The sequence below is a fragment of the Vidua macroura genome, chromosome 25, assembly GCF_024509145.1.
Source record: "Vidua macroura isolate BioBank_ID:100142 chromosome 25, ASM2450914v1, whole genome shotgun sequence".
Lineage (NCBI taxonomy): Eukaryota > Metazoa > Chordata > Aves > Passeriformes > Viduidae > Vidua > Vidua macroura.
Window position 1 is genome coordinate 3,570,243 of NC_071595.1, and position 25,636 is coordinate 3,595,878.

At 62.8% G+C, this 25,636-nt stretch overlaps 1 protein-coding gene and 1 long non-coding RNA gene across 4 annotated transcripts in view; both read right to left on the minus strand.

Moving 5' to 3' along the window:
- The window catches only part of AHDC1 (AT-hook DNA binding motif containing 1), a 50,478-nt gene that overhangs the window by 1,997 nt on the left and 22,845 nt on the right, over positions 1–25,636 (minus strand). The window contains exons 1-5 of one of the 3 annotated variants that reach the window (XM_053998865.1): positions 7,064–7,105; positions 6,393–6,485; positions 6,259–6,299; positions 819–5,876; positions 102–709 (exon numbers count right to left, since the gene is read on the minus strand). In XM_053998865.1, coding sequence (XP_053854840.1) covers positions 862–5,799 — 4,938 coding nt within the window. In that variant the 5' untranslated portion in view covers positions 5,800–5,876; positions 6,259–6,299; positions 6,393–6,485; positions 7,064–7,105 and the 3' untranslated portion in view covers positions 102–709; positions 819–861. Of the gene's footprint in view, positions 1–101; positions 710–818; positions 5,877–6,258; positions 6,300–6,392; positions 6,519–7,063; positions 7,227–25,636 lie in introns of those variants that run through there. The other 2 variants (XM_053998862.1, XM_053998864.1) reach the window with 2 other exon arrangements.
- Positions 17,571–24,787, minus strand: LOC128818993 (uncharacterized). The gene is made up of 3 exons (XR_008440620.1): positions 24,522–24,787; positions 19,852–19,961; positions 17,571–17,674 (listed from the first exon to the last, which is right to left on the minus strand). It is a non-coding gene; the product is annotated as an uncharacterized LOC128818993 (long non-coding RNA).

The window sequence follows — 25,636 nt, forward strand, 5'->3', positions numbered from 1 at the left end:
AGCATGGGTGCAGGCAGGTCAGAGAACCCACCAGAGCCTGGAGCACCCAGCACAGCCTGGTGGGGGACCACTGCTGGGTGGGGAACACAGCTGGCATTTACCTGGTGATGGTGGCATCTCTGAGCCCTGCTGGCGACGCTGCCAGAGCCTGGTGGGGGTCAGCGCTTCACCAACACCCATCGCTGTCCATCCGGCAAGAGCAACTCCCGCGGCGAGTGAGTGGACGGGGAGGGACAAGAAAAAGAAAAGAATCCCCAAACAGCCTCCCCCGGGGCGGCCGAGGGGTCCCCAGACGGGCTGTGGGCAGGGGGCACCCAGCGCTGACGCCCAGATCCCCTCCTGCCCTCCCTGCCCGCGCCCCTGTGCCGGGCCTGGCGGGTCCGTCCATCCGTCCGTCCATCCATCCATCCGATTGTCCTGCTGCGGGGCGGGGGGGGCGGCAGTCCGGAAAGCAGAGCAGGAGGTTGGCAGGTGGAGCGGGTTTGAGTGCGGCGGGGGAAAAACGGGGGTTTTCTCTCTTCATCCATTATTATTAATTTTTTCCTTTTCTTTCACTTATTTTTTATCTTTTTTTTCCTCCTTTTTTCTCCTTTTTTTCTTTCTTTTTTCTTTTTTTTTTTTTTTTTAAGAAAACAAACAAACAGTTCCAATCCCAGTTAAATACAGAACTTGAAAAGTATTCCAGAAAAAAGTGCTGGCTAAATTACCTCTGAAAGAGAAACACAACATGGAGAGAGAGTGGAACACAATGAGAAGGGCCCTGAGGGTCCCCTGTGTCCCCCTCTGCCACCCTCACTCCCAGGTTCTCCCCCACCTACCCTGTAACAAAACCTCGTTGTCCCGTTGGCACGTCAGCAGACACTACAATGAGGTGACCGTAAAAGTGTCCTCAGGGTGTTGTTGCTCTACCATGGGTCCCAAAAACCCGCTCTTCTGGGTGGGGGCCATGACGGGGTGCCCTTGGGGTGCAAAACTGGGGTACCTGTAGTTGTCCTGCAGCTGCAACATTGAGTCTCTTGGTACTGGGGAGATGTTCAAGTCATTGATCAAGGGACAAGCGTAGGGTCCTCGGTGGTGAGCCCGGGACATCTCCAAGGGCTCCTTCTCGCCCTTGGAGGGGTGGGTGCTGCTTGGGCTGCTCAAGTGGGGGTTCAGACACGGGGGGTCCGTCCTGCCCATGAAGTCTACCAGCATCCCAGCCCCCGCCTTGCTGTCGTACGAAGGGCTACGGGTGCTGGCGTTGGGGGAATACCAGTACGGGGGATTTTTGCAACTGGGGGAGTCATAGTGCGGTTGAGGCATGGGGAGGTCGCGGCAAGCTAGGTGTGGGGCGTGTGGCAGGGCCCCCCCCTGCATGCTGTGTTTGAGCGAGTCGCAGGCGGGCAACTTTCGGATGCTGCCTGCCCGGAGGTCCTCCTTGAAGGCTAAGGTCGGGGAGCAGTTGGGCGAGAAGGCTTTCTGCAAACCGGCCTCGAACACAGTCTGCTGGCCGGGGGCTGCCAGCTGGTGTGGGAGGGCAGGGAAGTGCTTGCTCTCCAAATCTGGCTGCCCCAAACCGGGGGAGTCGCTCTGGAACCCCTGGACAAAGGTCCCATCTGAGGGGGTGGAGGGGTTCATGGAGTAGGGGCCAGTGTAGTCACAGGGGTCCCGCTCCCCCACCCCGAAGCCCCGGGACTGGGAGGGAAGGGGGGACATGCTGCTGTCCCCGCTGTAGTAGTCCAAGCCCAGGTCCGTGCTGTCCTGGAAGAGGGGATTCACTGCCTGTGACTTGGTGGGGAACTTGGCTTTGCCTGTCCCCCTCTCCTTCTTGGAGGCACAAGCCCCTCGGGAACCCCGGGGCTGCCGGGGTCCCGTGTTCCTCTTGGAGGGGTACACGGAGGAAGAAGAGGAAGAGGAGGAGAAACTCAGGTGGGAGGTGTCGAACATATCCACCTTCTTCCGTCGGCCTCGACCGGGCTTAGAGTTGCTCTGGAAGAGGACGCTCTGGTTCCAGTTGTAGCCAGGGGCAGAGGATGCCTCATTCCAGTCCATCATCAGCTTCTCCAGGCTGGAGAGGCTGGACTGGCCCTCGCTGGAGGACGCCTCGCTGTTGGCGCGCCGGTAACCAGCCGGCTGGTTGAACTGGGTGCTGTCAGAGGAGGACTCAGAGAAGGTCTCAGAGACCGTCTGCTGCTTGGCTTTCTGTGGGGTGTAGTTGGAGATGTCCAGGATGACATTGGGTTCATTGAGGTGGCACTCAAAGCCTGGGTTGTAGAGCTGGCTGAAGGCTTCTGAGCTCCAATCCAACCCACCGTAGCCTTGCCGGAAGGCCCACGGCGCGGCGCTGGGGAACTGCCGGCAGTTTTCAGGTGAGGGCTGGAAGGATGCTGACCCCTTGGGCACCATGTAGCCGCCAGGCGAGACGGTGCTGGCCCGGCTGTCGCAACGCAGGGGGGTGTGTGCGGCGCTGGAGAACTGCCCCCCCTGCTCAGCACTGTTGAAGAAGGCGGCTTTTCCCAGTGGCAAACTGGGACCAGCTGTCGGTGGCGCATAGCCGGCACTGTGGGCACTGCTGGGCGAGGACGGGAGGCTGCTGCCACTGCCGTAGGCGAAGCTGCAGTCCTTGCTGTTGGGGCAGTCCTGTGCTGATGGGTACTGCTTTCCCGGTGGGAACACGCTGGCGGGTGCTACACTCTGCCCGGCGCTGCCGTAGCTGCCGTACGGGGAGTAGCCAGGGGTGCCGCTGGCCGCTGGGTGAGCCGTGGGTGACCGGGACACGGCTGATGGCGGGGCCAGTTTGGGGAAGGACTCGGTGCCCCGGCACTCTGACGAGCCTTGGGTCACCCCGTAGGCGCTGGAGGTGCGGCCAGGTGGGAATGCTGGCCGGCCCTGCATGGCCGCGTGGAAGGCGGCTTCGGCACCGGGGTTGGCCGCCGCCACTTTGCTGCCACGGGCGGTGTAGGCGGCCATGCCCCGCTGGCCGGGCAGTGTGGCCGGGGGGGCCGTGTAGGCAGCCGCCGATTTACGGGACTCGGAGCGGGACGCGGAGAGGCCAAAGTCCAGCAGGTCGGAGGAGTCGTCGGAGTCCAGCAAGGAGCGGAAGTAGCCAGTGAAGAGGCTGTGCCGCTCTGGACCGGTCTCTGTCTGCGAGGACGGTGCGCTGCTGGCGTAGAAACCAGCGCGACTGGAGGAGCCCGAGTCCAACCCTGCAGCATGGAAGGGTCTCGCCTCAGCCCCTTGGTAGCCACCGTTACGTCCAGCCTGGCCGCCGGGGTGGCCATGGTGGGGGGCCCAGGGGCTGCCCTTCTCCCCCCCGCCCCACTCTGCGGCGGGGCCGTCCCCAAAGCTCTGCCCAGAGTTGGGTTCGGGAAACAGTGCCCCGTTCTTGCGCGCCCGTCGCTTCCGCTTGGGCTTTCCCACGGGATCGGGCTCCAGCCGGCTGCGCTTGCGGGGATGCACGGGGTCAGCGTGGAGGGCAGTGGGGGCTTTCTTCTTCTTCCCGATGCCCTCAAAGAAATCGCTGAAGGAGCAGCGTGCGGCACGGGCAGCGTGGCTCCCCCCACGCCCACCGAAGCCCCCCGCCTTGCCGCCGCGCCGGCGGAAGCCCTGGACACGGTGCAGGAAGTGGGAGATGCTCTGGGTGTCGGGGGCCTGGTGGATGGACTCGGGCTCGCTGGGGGTCCAGCAGCGGGGCGGTGAGCAGCGCCCCGAGCACTGGCTCTGTCGGTTGAGGAAGGCCAGCTTGGCCAACACATCTGAGTAGTCGGCTTTGCTGTCATTGGTGTCGGCAATGTAGGAGGGCTGGGGCGAGGCCAGCTTCTGCTTCCTCCTCCTCCTCTTCTTCACTTCCGGGGTGGGCTCCTTGGGCTTGGCTTGGCCCAGCAGCAGGTTTTTTGGAGGCCGGCCCCGCTTGCGCTTCAGGATAATGGGCATCTCTCCGGGAGGGAACACCACAACCACGTTGCGCCCATTGTTCTTCATCTTGAGCAGCGGCGTGGGCTCCACGGAGCTGCTGGCTGCCAGCTCCTTCCCCTCCAGGTTCAAGTTGCTGCTGAGCGATGACACCTTGTAGGTGGTCTTGTTCCTCCTCCCCAGGGACACCGGGATCTTGGCCATCTTCACCACCATCTTCCTCACCCCCCGGCACTTGCTCTTCTTCCCTGCCGTGGGGGCTTTGGGCATCTCGTTGGGGTCCAGCGTAGTGGGAGGCGGTGGCGGTGGGGGGCTCAGCACTGGGGTGTCAGGCTCCTCAGGCCCGGGGGGCATCTCAGCGGGCAGGGTGAGAGGGGACAGGACGTGGCTCTCAGGGGTGATGTCCACCCGGCGCCCACGCCCCGCCCTCCTCCGGCGGCACAGCATCTTTGGCTTATCTGTCCGGCGCAGGGCGTACTTGCGGTGGTCTTCGCCACACCGCCCGGCCCCCCGGCCCCCACAGGGGCCCCGCTTCACCATAGTGCTCAGAGGACACCCCCCAAGCCGGGGCTGCAGCCCATGGGGCCGCAGAGGGTCCCCAGTGCCCGGCTGTGCCTCCAGCAGCTCCGAGACAGTTCCCAGTGGCTGTGGCTCCAGCAGCGAGGGCTCAGTGGGCAGCAGTGGGGGCTCCAGCGCTCCGGGCAGTGGCTCCAGGGTCTGCAGCCCCAGAGGCTCCGCCAGTGGCTCCAGGGACTGCAGCTCCAGCGACTCGGACAGAGGCTCCAGCGACTGCAGCTCCAGTGATTCAGAGAGCGGCTCCAGTGACTGCAGCCCCAACGGCTCCAGGTTTTGCAGCTCCAGTGACTCTGGCAGTGGATCCAGGCTCTGCGAATCAAGCAGCTGGGGCTGTGACTCCAGGGACTGGGAATCCAACAGCCGGGATTGGGAGTCCAGCTCTTGGGCTGGCAGCAACTGGGGCTGTGGCTCCATTGCTTGCGACTCCAGCAGCTGCGTCCCTGGGCAAGCCAGGGAGGCCAGCTCGTTCAGGATGTCCGCCTCGGCCAGTTCCGAGTAATCGCTGGCATCGGGCTGGGAGCAGCCAGCTTCATCCGCCGCAGCTTTGGACACATCCCCCACACGCACACTGTGTCCTGGGGGCTGCGGGGTGCTCCCCCCGCCTCCGTCAGCTTCTCCCTCATGTGCTGGGGGCCGGGGATGCCGCGATGGGTCGGATTTGAGGAGCACCCCCCGCTCCTCAGGGCTGCGGATGCTGTTGGCCAGGGAGGGTGAGGAGAAGAAGCTGTACTGGAGGTCACGGTCAGCAGGCAGGAGGCGGCTATCCTCGTGAGCCCCACCGCCACCACGGAGGCTGCCACAGTCCAGGTGCACCCCACTGTTTTTGAGGTCCTCAGAGAGGCGGTTGAGGTCCTTCATGATGTCGATGAGCTGCACCACAGGGTGGAGGTTGATGTGCCCGTTGCCACACTTGCTTCGGAGCAAGGCAAGGATGCTGTCTATGTTGCAGCGGCCCGAGGCCAGTGTCGCGCTGGGGAAGGTTTTGGGCACCTGATTGTGGGCAGATGCCTCCTCTGCACTGCCCCCCAGGATCCGGGGCTCCCCGGCACAGCCCAGCAGGTCCTCGGCTGCCTTGGTGCCCCTGTGGACGCTCTGGCAGCGGTCAGCTGGGTCGCCGTGCAGCAGCGAGCCTGCCTGGTGCTCCCGGCCGAGTGCAGGGCACGACCCCTCAGGGAAGCTGAGCACGCTGCAGGATAACGCCTTCTCGGCCGGGCAGGCGGGGGGCCGCTGCCCTGGGTGTCCCGGCGGGTAGAATTTGGGCTCTCGAACGTAGTCGGGCGAGCCACGCACAACGCTGGTCGTTACCACTGGGCCCGGGGGCTTCACGCGCATCCTGACCTCCTCCTCCCCCGCGTGCCGCTTGGCCAAGCAGTTGCTGACATGGGGGTCAGGGAAGGTGACACCAGGACCTAAGGGCAGCAGAGAGGGGGACACTGAGGCTCCGCAGGCACTGCCAGCCTAAAACAGCCAGCAGAGCCTCACTCCACTCCCCTGTTCCCAGGGATGAGGTCCCCATATCCATTCCCCAGCTCCCTCTGCCCTGTCACCAGCAAGGACCCAACTGGCACCGCAGGAACATGACAGCCCTGCTCACAGCTGGGAAAATGGGGCCTTCCCCTGCTCAGGAGCAGGGGCTGGATGTCCTCCCCACACCAGGACTACTCGTGCCAGACTCCGGCACAGAGCCTCCTCCCAGGTGAAGAGGGTTAGCTGCTTCCTGTGAGGGTCTGGGTTTTCCCACCCCACCCTAGGGGCAGAGTTTGGGTTTCTGCAGGGAGGGCTGGAACTTACCCTCGGCTTTGCTGCTGCTCCTGCTATTGCACTTGAGCTCTCTGCAAAGGAAGGGGTGTGCAGGGTCAGCCCCACACAGGGGGAACTCATTTAAGTGCCCACCACCCCTGTGCCAGTCCCTCCACGGGACATACCAGGGACTGATCCTCCCGAGCTCCCACGGCCGCCCATCACCGTGGCGTCGGGGCTGCGGGGGGATGGGCAAAGAGGGAAAGGCTGCCTCTGATCTGGGGGACAGAGGGGACAGATTTACGCCCCCCTCCCATCCCCAGCAGCACCAGCACCCCCTCCGTGGGGCGGGGGCTGGCGGGGGTCCTTCGGCGGCGCTGCCACTAGGTGTCCCCGGCGAGCCGCGCTCCGGACACGCGGGGGGGGTCCTCGCCCGAGGAGGTGCTCAGCACATCCCACCCCCCACATCCCCCCGGCTCCCACCCACCCGCGGATACCCCGCGCACAGTTCCGCACCCCACCCGCGGTGACACTGCCCGGTGCCACCCCTCCACTCGCCGGGACGCCCCTCTGTGGTACATGCCTCAGTTTCCCCTCTCGGGAAGGGGTTATAGCGAGGGTTGTGGTGGAGGGGCTAGGGCACTCACGGATGGGTGCCGGGCACCACGTGCCCACTGCACAGGAGCTGCAGCCCCTCTGTTCACCCCAAAATCCCAAGCCGGGAGGCTGTGCAGAGTCAGGGATGCCCCCTCGCCCTATATCTCCCAGACAGGGATGGACAGAACATCGGCAGCAAGATGTGCCGCCAACCCCCACTTGGTGCCGCACCCCATTTTTGGGGTGAGGCCCCAGCTACCTGTTCCGGGGGTGCTTGCAGTGCAGGTTCACTCGGAAGCTCCTGCTGTCGCCGTTGCTGCCGGGCTGGCGGGGGCCGGAGCCCTGGGCACACGGGAACCACTCGGCTGGCGGGTTGGCACCGTTCTCCAGTGCAAGGGGCTGGCAGGCGACCGAGCTCCCATCTGCTCGAGAGAGACACCTGCACATCAGCCCAGCGGCCCCCTCCCCTGGAAGTACCACTTGCCCCGGCCACCTTGGGTGTCCGCAGGGCTGGGCACACCGTGTGCCACCCGTTGACGCCTCCCCCTCGAAGCCACAGCCCATGGGGACACCCACGTTGTGCCCTTAGCCCCGTCACAGGATGCCCGGGGTGGCGTTTTGGGGCAGGACAACCCTTTCCTCCCCACCGTGTCCATGCATTGAACCGGGGGCTGCCCATATGAGGGGGAGCATCTCCCCACCAGGCCGTAGGCACACTTGTGCTCATCTACATGGATGTGCACATTGCACATGCGTGTGCAGAAAGCTCTGGCCGCCCACTCTTCTGCAGGAGGTCGAGGCACCCACAGCCGCTGCCTGTGTGGCACAGGGGTGCACGGTGGAGCCCCTCAGCCCCTCGCAATCCCCCCGTGCCAGCATGTCCGCCTGTTTTCCCTCCCCAGCGCCGCGTGTGAATCCCTGCCGGTTGGCTCCCTCCCACAGCACACACCCGCAGACACACACACACAGCCGCTCGGCGTGATCCAGGCTCTTCCCGGTGTCTGGATTAGCGTGACAACTTATCAACAAGGCAGGGAAAGAGAATTCAAACCTGCCAGTCCATCCGCGTCCCCCCCTTTCCCCGTCTCCCCGCCAGCCTTTGGGCGCAGCGCTGGCACCGCGGAGCTGTGGGCACCTCGGTGTAAAGTTACACCGAGGGCTGTGTGGAGCAGGAAAATATGTGCTAGAAAGACCGGTCTCGTCTCTGCTGAGGCTGCTGGTGTGCCCAGGGAGCTGTCGGAGGGGAGGCAGGCAGGAAGGAAACAAACGGGACGTTTTCCAGAGCAGCCGCCGAGAGCTGGTCCCGGCTGCACACGCTGCGCGCGGCTCGACGGGGAGATTCGGGGTGTCGGGGTGTCGGGATGCACCCCCCAGCTCTCCGCCGCCGTCCTCCGGTGTGGCGCACGGAGCTGCGGCTGCTACCGCAAACACTGCGGGACGCCCGTGGGGTCCCCACGGGGTGTGGGGGGTCTCTGGACACGCCATCGCCCATGTTCTGCGTGTTCGCCGTTGCCCACGTTCATCCCCAGGTGCCACGTCGGGTGCCGCAGGGCTCTTACCCCACACCGCCGGTGTCCAGCTCCTGCTCTCGGTCCCACGGGGGGCCACGTGTCCCGTGACACGCGGGGGACCCTCCGTGCGCCGCGACTCCGCCCTCGCCCCGTCCAAACCACCCTCCATAGTGGGGACCACCTGCACCCCCCCGAACATCTCCACACCGCGGAGTGGGCAGCATCAGCTTGGTGGGAGCGCAGGTGGGAGCCCGGCAGCGGCGGTGGGGAGGGGGCTGCGGGGCGGAGGGAGCTGCGGGGGGGCAGCGGGGCGCACCGGGATGTTCGCCGCGCCGCCGCGCTCACTTTCACCTCCTCGTTCAGCCCCAGGCAGCCGCCACATGTTTCCCATTAGGCTTTCTGGACCTCGCCATTCCTGGCTTCCTCGCCAGGGGTAGGGCCTTTTTCCTTATTTTTTTAAATTTTATTTCCCCCCCCCTTTTTTTTTTTTTAATTTATTTTAATTTTTTTTTTCTCCTCCCTGGTTACAAAACACCAGCCGAGACCACACAAGCGAGGAGGGACGGAGGGAGAAGGAGAGATAGAGATGGGCGCCGCGGGCGGGGAGAGCCGGCCAGACCGGGTGCTGCGGCGGGGCCGGGGGGGGGCGGGGGTGAGGATGAAGAGCGGGGGGATGAAGCGGGCGAGATTGCAGTCACCTCCACTTCCCACCTCCTGACCCCGCAGCCCTGCAAAGATAACAGCCCCCGAAGACTGCTGACTCGCCTCGCAGAAATCCAATATCCTCGCCTGGTGAACTAATCGACTACCTGGGCTCCCACCTCCCCTGCCCGGGCTTAATCCTGCTGCTGCAAAGCTTTAATTAGTTTAACGGTTTCAGGCTTGACGGAGGTTGGCGGCGAGAGGAATCAGAATCATGGAATGGTTTGGGTTGGAAGGAGATGAGCTTTACGGTCCCTTCCAACCCCCTGCCACGGGCAGGGACCTCTTCCACTAGACCAGGTTGCTCCAAGCCCCGTCCAACCCGGCAGGATGTCCCCCCACCACCACCACTCCACCCAGACAGGGTTCCCCTTTGGTGGAAAGGGTGCCGTGGGGTGGCAGCCTGAGTGTGCAGGGGGCTGCAGGCGCCCCCAAGCCCCCCTATGCTCCCCGAGGCTGCTGGCACCCAGCCCCGACCCACAGCGCTGGCACAGGGCGGGCACGGAGGGGCCGTCATGGCACCAGCGTGGCGGCGGGGGGATGGAGGGGTGGCCCGGCAGGACACGGACGTGGTTTGGTGCCCGGCTCCGAGGCCACCCAGACGTCAGGGTGGGGCCGGAGATGCCACCGGGAGACAGGCAGGCGGCAGGGACACAGCCGCCACACAGATGGGGACACGCTAGCCCGACGCCTCCCACCCCGCCGGGGCGCCGTGCCCAGCCGCCCGCGGCGGCAGCACTGGGGACGGGGCGTCCTCCCTTATTGCCCCGCCGCCTCGGGGGTCTTTGGGCACCGCGGGGTGCTGCGAAGGTTTGGGGTGGCCCCAAGTACCCCCACATGGGCGTAGGGGCGTGTCCGGTTCCTGCTGCCACCCGTGTCCTGTGGGCACAGCTGGCCTTCCTCTGCAGGGGTGCCCTACTTGACCCCCTCGCCCCCCCCCCCCGAGTGGCAGGGGGGGTGTCCCACTCGTGTGGCACACGGGGACGCCGTGGCGGCGCCTCTCCCGTGCACACTTGCACTCACACATCCTACTGGTGTTCCTCTCCCTTTTCTGCGCACCTGGGGGCACCACGGGGGTGCAACTCCCCCGCGCACCAACCCCCCACACCCCTGGGCCATTGGGGAGCTTTTCCCCTCCGCGCCCCGTCCCTCGCATCCCCCTGGTCCCCTCCCAGGCGCCCCCAACCCCCGCCCCACGAGTTCCCCCCAGCCCGTCCTGCGCCTGCTGACACCAATGGAAAATCCCCTCCAGTGACAGCTTCCTGGCAGGCGCTCGCCAAGGGTTTCCGTGTTCCCCAGCCAGCCCCCACTGGCCACCTCCTCCCTGAGCCACGCGGGGGGTCTCTCTGCCTTCACCCCCTCCACCCCGACCTCCACATCCCCTCTAATTCAGCATCACAGACCCCAAAGCACGTGGGTCCTGCTCCCTCCTCCTCCTCATCACACCTCGTCCCCTGCCAGCACCTTGCCCTCTGAAGTGGGGCACCCCTCAGTGCCAGGGGTGTTTGGGGTCCTCTCTGGGTACCACTGGCAGCTCCCAGAGCACCCACCCGCCTTGGGGACCCAGCACCCTGTGACTGAGAGCAGAGCAAGAGCTGGGGGCTCAGAAGGGTGGGCACAGATGGGTGCTGGGGCATGCAGTGCCTGCAGGCAGCCCTGACCCTTCCTTCAGTTGTCACCCCATGGCTGGAACCCCACTGTCACATCCCCCCTGCTGTCACCACGTCTTCCTGCTGCCCTGACTCCTCTGCCATGCTCTTAATTAGGAGATGGAGCAGATGGCGCCTGGGTTTCATCTTAGGTAACGGGTCCAGACGAGCTGCTTGGCCGCCAGTTCCCTTTGTGGGGCTATGAGAGGTTTTTTTGGGGTGCCCCCCAAGCAGGGAGCTGGTGAGGGGACCTGTCCCTCCAATGCACTACGGGGATGCTGCAGGGACTGCAGTGCCAGGAGGGATTGGCTGGCATGTGGGGCAAACATACCTGGGTTCTGCCCTCTCACATCATCCCAGGGTGTCACATCCCCAGGGCAGGCTCAGACACCCGCCCTGGCACTGGGAGGAGGGCCTAGGACCACTGGGCTATAAACAAGGAGTGCCAAAGGTCTTGACATCTCCTCATAACCCAGAGCTGCAGGAAGGTGGCTGGGGAGTTCATTTCCCTGCAATCCCCCTGGTCCTGGCAGCAGGGACCCCAGGGACACCCCCATGCTGTTGGGGACGGTGCTGAGTCAGGGGACACAGCCCTTCTCCTGGGCCTGGTTCTGGATGTGCCACTGGGGTCTCCTGGAGCACACCTCCACCTGCCTGGCAGTATCCTCCAGGCCTGGGCATCCTGGAGCTGGTGACACCCTTGATAGGTTCAGCCCTCAGCACCAGAACATGGCACGATGCCCTTGAGGCGGGCAGGGGTGGAGAGGCCTGGTCAGGCTCCTATTGCTGCTGCTGCAAGAAACCATCTCCCCTGCGAGGACCATCTCCCTCAGGAGAAACCATCTCCCCTGCAAGGACCATCTCCCTCAGGAGAAACCATCTCCCCTGCGAGGACCATCTCCCTCAGGAGAAACCATCTCCCCTGCGAGGACCATCTCCCATCTCCCCCTTAATGACCATTTCCCCTTCAGTGACTATTACCCCTCAAAGACCATCTCCCCACAACAACCACTCCCCCTCCAGCGACCACCTCGCCCAGCAATCATCCCGCCAGTCAGGAGCCCCTTCCCTTAGTCAAGGACCCTCCCCTACCACCCCACAAACGTGGGTACCCCGCTGCCCCCACATGCTGAGGGGCGCCCAGCATGGATGCAGCCCCCAACTCCCTTTGTCGTGGAGGGGTCTGACCCCCCTCGCGGGCTTGGGGGTGCTCGAGAGGGCTGGGGAACGGCTCGACAGATGGACCGCAGCGATGGTGGCACCTCGGCCGGCTGGAGCCCAGCGCCGCAGTTCAGAGCTAGCAGGGAAACGGGCTAAATTTAGCTCTTCCCTCGGTGCCAGCTTTGTTCCCCCGCCCCGTCGAGCCGGCGCGGGAGGCGAGCAGCCTCCGGGCCCCCTCCTCTGCCCTCTCCCTGCCTGCGGGAGGATACGGGACGCACCAGCACTCCTCCCTCGGGGTGCCGGCTCGGGGTACCAGGGGCTCCCCGGGGTGCCGGGCGTGTTTGCCCGCGCATCTCCGTGCGCCGGCTGCTCCCGGCGGTGCCACGGGGTGCTGTGCCCCGGCGTAGGGAGCGCACCCCAGGGCCCCCGCAGTGTGCTGGCAGCCCTGAGGCTGTGCAGATGGTCGCGGCCCCCCTCCCCGGGCTCCCTGTTATAGCCACAGCATGAGTCACAGCCCCGGTGTGTCCCTGCCCAGCGCCGGCCACGCCGGGTCATGTAACACCCGCGGCCGCGCTGGCGCGGAGGGGGCTCCGCTGGCTGCCCATGCCACCCCCCAGCCCCAGCACTAGCACCTTGGGCAGCTGCAGAGCCCCCCGACACCCTGCTGGAGGCCCCAGGGGGTCACAGCCCAGCTCCCCCCACTCCCCGCCGGTGCGCTGCGGGTTAACGCAAGTGGAGCCGGGATCCTGCAAGGCCAGTAACATTTGGAAGGCGCCAGATGGACGCGTGCCCATGCCGAAAGCTCGCTCGGCACAGCCATGCTCCCCCGGCACTGGGGCTGGGGGGCTGCCCAGGGCAGCAAAGGGGCGCCTGCTGGGATGGGAGGATGCTGACAGTGTGCCCACCGGGGTCCTGGATCCGCTGGTGCCCACCCACACCCCATGCCGGGCACCAGAGCCGCCCGGTCACAGCCCCATCATGCAGGCAATGGGGTGACGGGGTCCAGGTGCTGACACCGCGCCGTGGGGACCCCCCCTCCCCCCAGGTGGGGACCGAGGGGGGGGGTCTGAGTGGGGGGAGATCAGCCAGTTGCCTCCCTTGGCCAATTTTAGAAACTGGCTAGACAAGAAAAGCAGAATGAGCCGGGCAGGATTAACGGCCGTGCTGGTGTGCTGGTGTCAGGGTGGGTTTTTTTCTTTTTTTTTTTTTTTTTCTTTTTTTTTTTTTTTTTTTTTTTTCTGTGGGAGGCACACACGAGTTGAGCGGAAACTCCTGGCTGTGGATCCTGTTTCCTGGGAGATGTGGCCGGTTGGGGCCGAGCTGGGGTGTGGGAGCCACTGGGAACGATGCCAACACCGGTGTGATGGGGCAGGGCTGTGGGGAGGTGGGGGCAACCCCTGCCCCATCACGCTGGCGGCATGGCACCCCAAAATATGCGGGTATGGAGGTGGTGGCCCCACTGACAAACCTAAATGTGCACAAGATGGTTGTGCACATGCAGGTGTGTGCACAGGTACACGCATGGGGGAGGATTTGCACACACACGTGCAGACAGGCCTCGTACAGGTGCACCCACACACACCCACAGTGGCGTGGGTGCACACACAGGTACAGGAACACATGTGGGCACCAACGGGTGGGTCACACGTGTGGCAAGCGTGTACAGGTACACACAGACAGGTAGAGGAACACGCACAGGCACTGGTGAGCACAGTGATGGCTGCACACCTGTGTTACAGGTACACAGACAGGTCTGCCGGCACCTGGAGGTGCAACACCCACTTCTGTGGACACAGGATCACACCTGCTTGGAGGTACAGCTCCCTATGGCAGCACGCACGAGCTCCAGAGACACCCCAGGCACCAAAGCCCTGCACACCCCCATCCCATGCCCTGGTGGTGGCAGTAGAAGCCACTGGGGTTTGACCCCAAAACACAATTCACCCTCCCCCTTGAGAGGCCACGGTGGTCCAGCAAAATCTGGGGGTGTGAAGAAGGTGTCTGCCAGTGCCATGCAGCGGGGACATGGATAGCAACGGGGAAACTGAGGCAGGAGCAGGGTGAGCAGTGCCCGGGGTGCTGATGGAAACAGGGAGCAGCAGCCAACTATTCCAGAGGACCCAGGTGTCCTGTAGTGCCCCAGCCCCAGGCTCGGCTCCCACCCAGCTGCCCCCTTCTCCGGTTACACCGCGGCTCAGGCTCCCCAGGGAGGGGATTGGAGCACCCAGGTCTCTGCACCCACCCATGCCACACTGGCAGCACCGACCCAGCCCCTCGGAGCACACACACCCACAGACACACCAGTGTTTGCTCTCCCCCCTCGCCGGGGAGCTTTCCATTAAAATTGGAGGAGCACAACTTGCCGGCAGAGCCCCGGCGCGGATCGTACACAGACTGTCACTCACACATCACTTTGTAGATGCCCATAAATTGCTTCATTACCTCTTCTAATTGAGGAGAACGCAGCTGCTGTGGGGCGGTGACGGAGCGCCTTCCCTTTGAAGGATGCCTCGCTCGCCAAAGACGGGTCCGGCAGAGCCGCAGAGCCCCACCAACATCCCAATAATAATAATAATAATAGTAATAATAACCATAATGACAGTATCCAAGCAAAATCCCCTGGAAAAGGGCAGTGGGACTCACATGTGATGGAGCCTGCTTGAAGGAGGGGGCTGAGGGGGCTTGGTGGCCCTATACTGGTGGGGAAACTGAGGCACAGGGAAGGATGCACTAGGCACATGGTTGCACTGGGACCCTGAAGGGGAATATGGTAGTGACAACATTTAGGGAAAACCCAAACTCAGGGGATTGAGCATCTCCCTACCCGCAGATTTGGGGGGCCAGGAGAATGCACAGCACCACCCAAAACTCCCTGGAGAACTTCCCACCCTACTCAAGGGTTTCATTCTCCCATCCTTGCCGGCACGACACCAGGGGTCCTGCCACCCTCTGGTGCCCTCATCCCCTGCACCCCATCCCCGCGGGGGCCCCCGTCTTTGTCTGGCAGCGGCGGGCGGCTGCGGCTGGGCTCGGTCCCCTTGCAGGATACTGCAGAAGGATTTACTGTATTGCAGCTTGTGCTGGCTGCAGCCCAGCACACAATAGATTAGCTGTAGCCCAGGGCAGCACGTTGCGGGGGAAGGAAGGTGGGATTCATCCGGCTGCAGATTGCAGGGCATTTGCTGCAGTATCCTGCAGGATCTGGACACTGGCTCTGGAGACCCCATCACCCTCCTCCAGCTTGGTACAGGGACCTCGAGGGACTCATGCAGCCCCCTCCTCATCCCCTCCACCAAATTCTATGGCAGGAATGTTCCTCTTGGCCACATGGGCTGGGGAACACCCTGCTTGTTCCCTGTCCCCATTTGGAGGTCCGGAGGGGCTGCAGTCCCTGATGGCACACAGGTGCTGTGGGGGACACTGGGGCCCCCCTTGCTGGGTGCAACGGCACAAAGCTGGTGCAGGGAGGGAGCCAGGGACTGCAAGCAGCACTAATTGATCGCGATTAATTCAGCTCCTACCTCCTCGGGTGGCAGGAGAGATGCTGAGACGCAAGTGCAGCCCACAGAGCTCCCCAAACGGGTTCTGCTCTCCCCTGTGCCCACCCCTTCCCCCCGTGGGGGACCCACGCTGACGGTCCCTGCAGGTGTGGGGGTCTCTGGTGGGTGTCCAGCTCCTGCTGCTGCCTCAGAGCTGCTGGGGATGGGTCCTTGGTGTGGACCCACATTCCCGGGGGGCTGTTTGAGGGTGAGGGTCCTGCTAGCACAGCACCCTCTCCCCCTGAGATGCAGGGATGGCACACAGGGAGATGATACTCAGGCAAAGGCACAAGGGAGTAGATGGGCCAGGGGTCACTGATGGCCTCGTGGTGACACCCTGACATCTCCAGCAGTGTCACCAGCCAGTGGGTGCAAACCAGGGGACGCAGGAGTGCTGCTGCCACCTCCTCCAGTACCCAGATGCCACCCCACTGGGGATATCAGGCACCCTGTGGGCACCCCGCAGGCACCGCGGGTGGGGGGACCCCGGTGACCGTCTGGATTTGGAGGGGTTTGGAGCCTGCAGATTCTGGCTCCATAATCCTACGTGGGATGCAGTTTCCACAGCAACAGCGGGTCAGAGGGCAGTGAGGGGAGCTGGCTGCTCCGCTTGGGATTGCAATCCTGCCGCCGCTGCCGAGCGCCGCCGGGCGAGGTGTCGGGGCGCGGTGCCAGGGTGCGGTGCCGGGGCGCGGTGCCGGCTGGACCACGGTGGCGAAGGCAGGCGGCGGAGAGGGACCGCGTGGGGCGCGGGGGCTGCCGGGCTGGTGCTGCCAGGGAGGCGGCAGAGGCTCAGTGTGGCGTTGTCAGCAAAGATGTCACTAATTGTCTGCAGGAGCAGCAAACTCTCGTTAACCCTTGGGCAGCCGGCGGCGGGAGCGCTGGCGGGGCCGGGGGCACCCGGGGACCCATGGCCGAGTGTCCTGGGGCTGCCCCACCTTTGCCACCGCCCTGCTTGCACGGCTCTGGGAGAGTGACTGTACCCACCTCGCCCCAGCGTGGCTGCTGGGACACCAGCGTGTCCCACTTGGTGACCACAGGCAGCCCACTTGTCCCACGGGCTCTGTCTTTGTCCCCATTGCTGTGGCTGTGGCTGTGCCGCACTTGGGCGAGCAAGAGCACAGAGGCAAATGCTGTGCCAGGGCCACTGGGCAGGGTCACCTCCATCCCTGGTCACTTCCATTCCTGGCCACCTCTATCCATCTCTATTCCCAGCCACTGTCCCCACAGGCACACCCAGTGAGCGCAGTGGGGTGCAGAGGGGTACCCGGCACCCATGGCCACCACCCAGCTCATACCACATGCCACACCTCACCACGGCTCCATCCTCATGGGAAAAGCACACACGACCCCAGGGTGACGCTTGGGCACAGGGCATGAGCACCAACCCTGCCCTGGGAGGCTTTGGCCAGGGCTGGCACAGGTGCAAGCACCGGGGCAGAGGCAGAAGTGGCTTTTACACCTCTCAGCCAGCTCCAGGTAGACCTGGAAGCGCTGCCGGGAAGCGCTGACGTCGGCAGGAGCGGGTGGGGGCGGCGGGGGGAGGCCGGGTCCGGGGCCGCCGGAGCGGGGTCAGCAGAATGCCTCCGGCTCCACTCGCCCCTGCCAGCCGTTCCGCGGACCTTTTGTTCCCATTCTGCACCTTTCCCAGCACCTCCTGACTCCTGGGGCTCCTATCCGGGGGGCCAGGGCAGGGGCCCCCCCAGTACTGTGGATTTTGGCAAGCAGGATGTAGCCAGCAGGATGTGCCCAGTGTGTGGCTCATGGCACAGGGACCCAAATGATGAAGGGGACACGGGCACATCCAGCCCCAAGGCGAGGTGACTGAAGGAGGTTGTGGGGGCTCTGTGTGGGGGATCTGAACCCAAACCTAAAAACCTGACCCCCACCTCCCTGACAGCCCTGGCGGGGTTAAGGGGAGGAAGGTAGCATGGCTCGGCATCCCAGTGTCCCAGGGCATCCCCTGGAGCCCGTCCCAAAGTACAGCCAGCCTGGTGAGCTCAGTGAAGGGGATGGATCCTGCACGGCAGTAGAAAATGTGTACAAAACCAGTGCTCCCACTGCAGGCAGCCACTGGGACTGGAAAAATGCCCCCCTTCCTGGTATCCCAACACCCCGCAGCACACAGGGACACAAAACTGCAGACTGGAGCTCATCCTGCATGGTGACAGCAGCGGGGACCCCAGGAGAGAGCCCAGCTCTCCCCGTCCCCCACAGCCGCCACTGGTGCCTGGGAGGAGCCGGGCTGAGCAGGCCTGGACACGTCCAAGGACTCTCCCAGCCTCCAAGGACTTTTGGCTGGGATTTCCTGTGAGGGATGCAGGTTTGCAGATGTCACAACACTCCAAGATTTCTGCTCTATGAGCTCCTTGGACCCACACTCGCGTCAGCCTCATGGGTGCCCACTGCTGGGGAATCCTTTTGCCAAAGCTCCCAGGGTAGCACTGTCAGACTGGGACAGCAGCACCCTGCCCAGTATGGCTTGCGGCTCCTACGGGGCATCCTGCAGCTGGCACTGGCTCCAAACAGCTCCTCAGTGCAGCACTGCCTGGGGGCCTCCTGGTCCCTGACATTCCTTCCATCCCTTCCAGCTGGAGTGCAAACACTCCCCTGGATGCAAATTCATCCCACTGCAGGGTGCAAACTCATAGCTGGGTGAACCCCTCTCCTGGATACAAACCCATCTCCAGATACAAACCCACCCCTAGATACAAACCCATCCCTGGGTGACTATTCATCCCCGTATGCAAACACATCCCTGGGTACAAATTCCTCCCACTACTACAGGGTGCAAACGCACACCTGGGTGCAAATTCATCCTGGAGTGATAATTTATCCCTAGATGCAAACTCATCCCTGGGCCCAAATCCACCCTGGATGCGAATCCAGCCCCAGGGTGCTGCACCCCTTTCCACTGCCTTTCCACCAGCACCCCTCTCCTTCCCCAGCTGCCCCAGCCCAGCACGACTCTGTCCCCCCAGCACTGCCACCAGTATCCTGCTGCCAGCTGCGCCCTCCGGATCCGGCAGACAGGTCTCTCCCCCCCAGGCTCCCTGCTCAGTGTCTGGCTGAGCTAAGCGTATTTAGTGCTTTTAATTGTTCTTAATAAATCAATCCCGCCAGCCCCTTAAATCATTTTTGTGGCTTCCCTCGCAGCCATCCCTGCGGCCGTGCTGGTGTGGAGCCTGCTGTCTGCAGCGCTGCTGGGGAACACGTCCGGGCTGGGGTCGTTGGGGCGCACCCTGCCCACCCCAGCAGCCACCCCGCTACTCCTCAGCCCCGGTAGCTGTGTGAGAGGGGCTCTGCCTGCCGGGGTAGGGGCCCCATGCCTCAGTTTCCCTCCCTGCGTGGAGTGTTTTGGGGATGCACCAGCTTCTCGCCTTCTCCCTGCTGTGTGGGTTCAGTCACCCCAATATCACACAGTTTTTGGGGACACCGAGAGACCACAAGTCCCTTCTCTCACTTGCTCCTCCCCTCAGGGCCAGGTGCTGTGGGAACAGAGATGGTGACAGCGGATGCCACCCATGTGGTGCTGTCCCAGCCTGGTGTGTGGTGGTGCCTGGGCAGATGTGCCTTGTCCTCCAAGCCCCCGGTGCCACCGTGGACCCCAGGGACACGCACCATCCCCTGCCCATGCCCAGCCAAGTGCTGAGCCCCTGAGGGTACAGGATGAGGCCAATCCAGCTTGTGACACCCAAGTGGGCTCAGTGCAAGCCCCAGTCCAGGTGACTTGCCAGGTGAGGCTGGGATGATGCCAACACCCAGCTGGATGACAGCACTCCTGCGCTGGGGGTCGCGTTACGTACCCCACAGCACCCTGAACACCCTGCAGCAGCTCCCAGCCCTACCTCCTGCTCCATCCCACCATCCAGCAGTGCATCCTCATCCATCCCACCAGCCAAGGTGCATCCCACTCCACTGCACTACTCAACCCTGCATCCTTCATCCCACCACCTAATCCCGCATCCTGCACCATCCCACCACACAACTCCACATCCTATCCATCACCATCCCACCAACCACTCCAGCCCTGCTGACATTTTTCATGGAAAGGATGAACACCCGGCACCCAAGTGGGATCAGCGCAGCCCCCAGCCCTCTCCAGGTTCTCAGGGCTCAGAGTTGCACAGGGCTGACAGTGACACTCAACTAGATGGCAATGGTTCTATTTTTGGGGACACATTTTGCACCCCACCCCAACACCAACACCCTGCAGCATCCCCCAGGGCATCCTACCCCGCATCCTGCTCCATCCCACCACCCAAACCCACACCCTGAACGATCCCATCACCTAAACCCTCATCCCATCCACCACCCAACCCCACAACCACCATCCCACCAACCACTCCAGCCCCGCTGGCATTTTCCATGGCAGAGTTGAACACCCAATACCCAGGACGGTTGCCGGGGGACATGTCACTGAACAGACTGTGCTGGCTTTGGGCAAAAAACAAACCCGGCAGGGCTTGGAGGGAGAGAGCTAACCTTGACACAGTTGCAGCAGTCACTAATAGCAGGCAATATGCCTGTTCTTGGGGGACTGTTGCAGTTGCTAAGATACTGGCAGCCGTGTGAATGGAAATGGGTCAGTAAACCTGTGGAGAGATAGTGTGACACTGTAACCGGCACAGCTGTTGCAGCCTACATCGAAATCCCACCCTTTCAATATTTATCACTCTCCGCCTTCGGTTCCTTCCTCCCAGCAATTTTTTCCACGTTGGTTTTGCCTGGGGTTGGTGAAATCACCCCAAAGACTTTAATGAGATGAGAGGTAGTGGAGCAATGGGATGGGGTGGAAAAGGCGCAGTGCAGGGGGATGAGGAGGGAAATTAAAGCCCCCACTTTGGGTGGGTGTCTGTTCCCCCCTCCCCACCCCACTCCGTGAGCAGGATGGAGCCAGTTCTTGGAGAGATTTAACAGGAAACAGGCTATAATCCCCCTGGTAGGAAAACGGGTGAAAAGGTCAATTTACTTCTGTCCCTCGTTTAGGCACTGTGGTGAAATTACACACTTGCAGGAGCCTCTGCGCATGGCTGGGAGCGGAGGGAGCAGTGTTTGTGTCCATCCTCAGCTGTCTGTGTGTCCGCCCCGGCTGCTGTGTGCCCTGAGCCTTCCCACGGCACCCCAACCACGAGCAGAACTCACATGGCCCAGGAGCAGCACCCAGGAGCCCCAGGAGCAGCATCCAAGAACCCCATGGCAGCACCCATGTGGCCCCACAAGCACCATCCATACATGCCAGCATCCCGCCCCATGCCTCGCCACGCTGCATGCCCACAGATGCCCAGACCTCAGTGCTCCAGCATCTCCCCATGTCCTCCACACTTCCCCAAATGCTCCAGCAACCCTAAAATGCTCCAGCACTGCCCTCATGCTCCAAATGTTCCAGCAGTCTCCTCAGTGCTCCAGCATTTCTCCAAGTCCCCCAGCATCCATTCAGTACTTCAGTATCCCCACCCTAAGTACTCCAACATCCCTCCAGTGTTCCAGCACCCCCACGACAAATGCTCCAGTGTCTCTGTAAATGCTTTAGCATCTGCCCAAATAGTCCAGCATCCTCACCCCAAAAGCTCCAGCATCTCCCCAGATACTCCAAAATCTCCCCAAATACTCCAGTGTCTCCCCAAACATTCCAGCACCCCCAAAAGGCTCCAGCACCCCCACAACACCAAGGCCTGATTCCACCACCCCCTGCCCTGCAATGGGCTCAGCTCCCTGCTGCCTTTGGTGCTGCCACAACTCAACCGGGGCGGGAAGGGTTGGGCCCTCCCTCCCAACCGGGCCATGGGAGCCGGGACAGAGCCACGGAAGGACACTAGGAAGTGTCCCTTGTCCCCTGCCCCCAGGCGCTGTCCAGGTGCGCGGTAGGCGGCTGCTGTCCCGGCTCTGGCCGGGACCCTGCTGCAGGGAGGAGGGCGAGAACATCTGGTCACAGGAAAGAGGGACAAGTCCAGGGAAAAATGCCGAGCTCCTGGAAGAGCCCCTCACCGCCGCGGCTGGGGTGGAACAAGCCCCAGAATCCCTCCTGCGCCACAGCTGCACTGGGGAAGGGAAACTGAGGCACGGTGGAGCCAGACATTGTGATGTGGGGTCACAAAGCCGCGAGCGCCGGGGTCACCCCCAGCTCCCAGGCTGGAGGAGCATTGCCCATGATTTATAGCCCAGGGTCTGGCATCCAGGGGGCAGCAGGGAAGGAAAGGGAGGCTGCAGGGAGTGAGGGGAGCGGGAGATCTCCTCCTCCCAAAGACGCTCCCTGCCACCCCCCCGCAGGTGGCTGGAGCAGAACGGTTGATATGGAGACAGGGAAGCACAGACTGTCTGGGTAAGGTGACATTCGACAGATGCCAGGTTCAGACTTGCTCCAGCCAGTATTCCCACCCCCCTCACTGCCTGCCTCCAGCCCCCACGCAAAGGCATGTGCAGGGGGGGCAGGCTGGGCAGGGGTAGGTGGGGGAGTGGGGCACCCTGCGATCTGCTGGGAGGTGAAATGCCACCTTGTCCCCATCCTGAGATACCAACACCCTGAGTGTCCCTTGCCAGGGCAGATTTGGAGCCCTGGATCCCCAACCCTGGAGCCCGTGGTGCAAGCGAAGGAGCACCCACCCAAAATGATGGGGAACCTTGCCCTGTGCCAGGCAAGCACAACTGGAAGATTTGGGGGACACATCTGGGGAAAGGATCGCCCCCCACCCCCCCCCCACCCCAATTGCAGAGAGGGCAATTAGCTGATGCCTAAGAAGAAATAGCCCAACTCTGGGGGGAGCACTGGCATCGCATCTCCCACCCAGGCAGGTGGACACTGGGCATGACAGCCCCTTGTCCCCAGGTTTATTGCCCAGGGAAGGGTCCCAGGCTGCCAGACCTGCCCCCCCTGGCTGTAGTCCTGTCTCTCTGCACCTCTCGTGCCCTCTTACCCCTCCAGGCTGGAGATCAAAGGGATGCTGAAGGGATTCCTGGCATGCAACCAGCAGAGACCCTGCTGCATGGGAGCAGGGAGGGACAGGGCAGTGGCACGGGATGGGCACCCCCTGCACCCAGAACAAGGCTCATGGTCTGCAGTGAAAGCAATGGGGTGATTTGGCAGGGAGGGGAAGGAACAAACACAGCAGGCACAGCACTGGGTGGGGGGAGCCCTCCAGCACCCTCCTGCCAGATCCCCTTCTGGCAATACTGCACCCCCAGACCCCCGGGAGCTGGAATGGCTCCCGGGGTCCATTGAGCAGCATGACAGGGGCTGCCAGCCCACACAAAGCCCCTCCAGCCTCTCCCCGTGCTCCCAGCTGCTGCTCCCTGACCCCCTGTGCGGGGAGGTTGGAAACTGCTAATAAGCTCGGCCCTTCCCAGCATCCCGGTCCCGGGTGGCCCTGGCAGGTGTAGGTCAGCGCTCAGGGACTCAGTGGTCTGGATTGGCAGAAACGGGAGGCGCCTGGTGAGGGGCTGCAAAGCCTTCGGTGTCGGCGGGATGGGCTCCAGCACTCGCTTGGGCTCTTCTGTCTCCTCTTCATCACCCTCTGTCTCCCAAATATCCCCAATCTGCTCCGTAGTGATGCTTGGCACAGCCCTAGCTGGGACATGGGACTAACCTGGGGACACCCCGCACCCCAAGATGAGGGGACACAGCCCCTCTCCTTCCTGCTCCCTTCACTGCATCTCCCTCCTTCTTCCTTCTCCTCTCTGCCCTAAAGCCAGACGGATTTCACCGCTCTGCTGAGCTCCAAACTCCACTTCCAGATTTTCAGTGCGACCTTCTGGCTACCTGGATCCGGCACTGCAAGATGCCCTCTCTGATCCCCCCTCCCCTCCGGCCCCCCAGCATCCCCGGGGGAGACAGGGCTAGATGCAGCCAGGAGCAGGATGCAGGGGGAAGCCAGGGGTGGCTGAGGAGGAGGAGTAGGAGAAAGAGGAGGAGGGAGAGGTCGGGCTGCACCTGGATGCAAAACCAGCCTCAGGAGGCTTGGGTTGTTGTGTTTAATCTAGCCTGGCCCAGGGAAAAGCAGGAGCGTGGTCAGAGAGAGACTGGCAAACCCGCTGCACGTGTGGGAGGTGCTGCCGTGGCTCCTGGGGCAGCCTTTGACCTCGCTGCCTACACGGAGGGTCCCCCAAAAGGGCCCCCGCTCTCCTTGGGACACAGTTCTGCAGGGATGTGCTCAGTTCCCAGTCTGCTCTTGGCTCCCCAAGCCCGGATCCTGTCCCAGGGGGCAGGCAGGGGTCCACGGGTCCCCTGTGTCTGGCTATCACTGATCACAGATAACCAGGGGGAAGAGGGAGAAAAGAAGGGAGGAAAGACATAAAACTCACAAAATATCCCAAACCCCCATTCAGGCACATGAGGCACCATGGGGTGTAGAAAAGCAGGAAAAAAAAAAAAAATCCATGGAAACAGCTGGGAAAAGCCCCAAAGCCCCAGGTCACCCCCACACGCTGCCCCCTGCCCTCCCTGCTCTCCCCGCCGGTTATTTCCAGCCCTCTGCATCCCCCCTCCTCCTCCTCCCCATTCCCTCCCGGCACCCTGCTCTCCTCCGCTCGCTCTTGCATTCTGGTATTTGGTGTGTTCCTCAGCTGCAGGAAATTCCTGATGCTCTCCATCATGCAGCCTGCGCTTGCATCCCCCGCCCTGCCCGGCTCCCCTCCAAAGGACAGCCATGTGCCGGACAGCCAGCGCTGCCGCCATCGCTCCCCTCCCAAAACAGGATTTACTTCTCTCTCTTTGCCTTCTCTTTCTCCTTGGGTTTTTTTCCCCTTCAATTATTTTCAACTCTAACCCTGCAGAACACCGCCTCTCCATCTGCACCAAGGGCTGAAGCCGCCTAGCTCCGGCCATTCCCCTGCCTGGCTTTTCCCTCTTCGTCTTCCTCTCTTCGCGAGACTGCTCCTGATCTTATTTTAATTCGTCTCAGACGGTGTTGGAGTGTTATTTTAAGAGAGAGGATATGCACAGACATTGTGTTTTCTGCTTTTTCCTGGCCCCAAGCCAGGCTCTCTGGGCTGTCAGCTACCCACTGTGTTGCAGTCACGTGTGGGAAGAGGCAGCCAGAGCCAGCCTCACAACTCCTGGTAGCAACATGGAAATCAAGTGTGCACTTTCTTCCCTCTGTATGTGTCTGTATTATTAATAGCGTCTCTCTCTGTGAGTTATCCATAATGTATCTTAATACCTGTCCGTGGGTAAATGATGTATCACGGAGCACTCGCGCCCATGGCTCCGTGTGCCACTGAGGGGGAACAGGCGGCGTGGCGGTGCCACCATCACCCCTGAGGTGTGGCATGGGGATGGGGGACAGGACAGAGGGATGGGGTGGAATCTGGCAGCCACGAGCTGTGCTGGTGTGTCCCAGCCTGCTGGCACCTTGGTGAAATGGGCATGTGGGGAGCAGTGGGGTGCTGCAGGGAGGATGGGCCAGCTGGCACTGGGGTGGCACTGAGCGATCCCTGTCACTGGCCAGGAGGTGCCGGGGGACACCAATGTCCCACGCTGTGGGTGCTGATGCTGGCTGCTACGAGCTCACAAAGGAATGGGACATGTCACTGCACACCTGAGGGACTGCAGGCGGCCAGTGGGTAGCAGGGAAGGTGCAGGATAGATCGGCATCACATGGCACGGGTTGGATGGACATGGCATGGGTTGGATGGATGGACGCAGCACAGCACAGAGCTCAGAGCTTGACTTTGCAGGACACAGATGTGTCCCAAGAGGCTCCACTTCGGCAGGAGATGCCCAGAAGAGTCCAGGGGACTCCCAGCCCCAGGAGGCTGAGCAGGACTCCCCCCGGGTCATATACATACACCCAGAACTGGGGCAGCACCCAGGCCCCTGCATGCAATGGCAGCTGGTGCTGCCCCTCTCCAGGCTGTGGGATCCCCTCTGCATCCTGGGGATGGAGACACCAGGGCAGGTAAACAACCTGGGGCTGGGGTCTTCCCAGTGCTAACCAGCAATATAGAGAACATATTGATGCACACTGTGTCTACACCCCCATTACACCTATAAAGTAGATGTGCATGCAAGAGCACATGGGCACGTACATCCCACCCCTGTGCAGCACCTTGATGCACAGATGTGTCCAGGTGTTGTTTGAACCTGTCAGTATGTGGGGCTGCCAGCAGCGTCCCCAGCCAGCAACGTCCCTGCCTGCAGTGTACCGTTCTCACAGTACCCCCTGCACATCCCTGCTGGGACACCATGCCCATCCCCACACACCATGCCCAGGATGCTGCAGCGTGCACGGACAGAGGAGCACCCCAACCCCAGGGGGTGCCCAGGCTGGGCAGC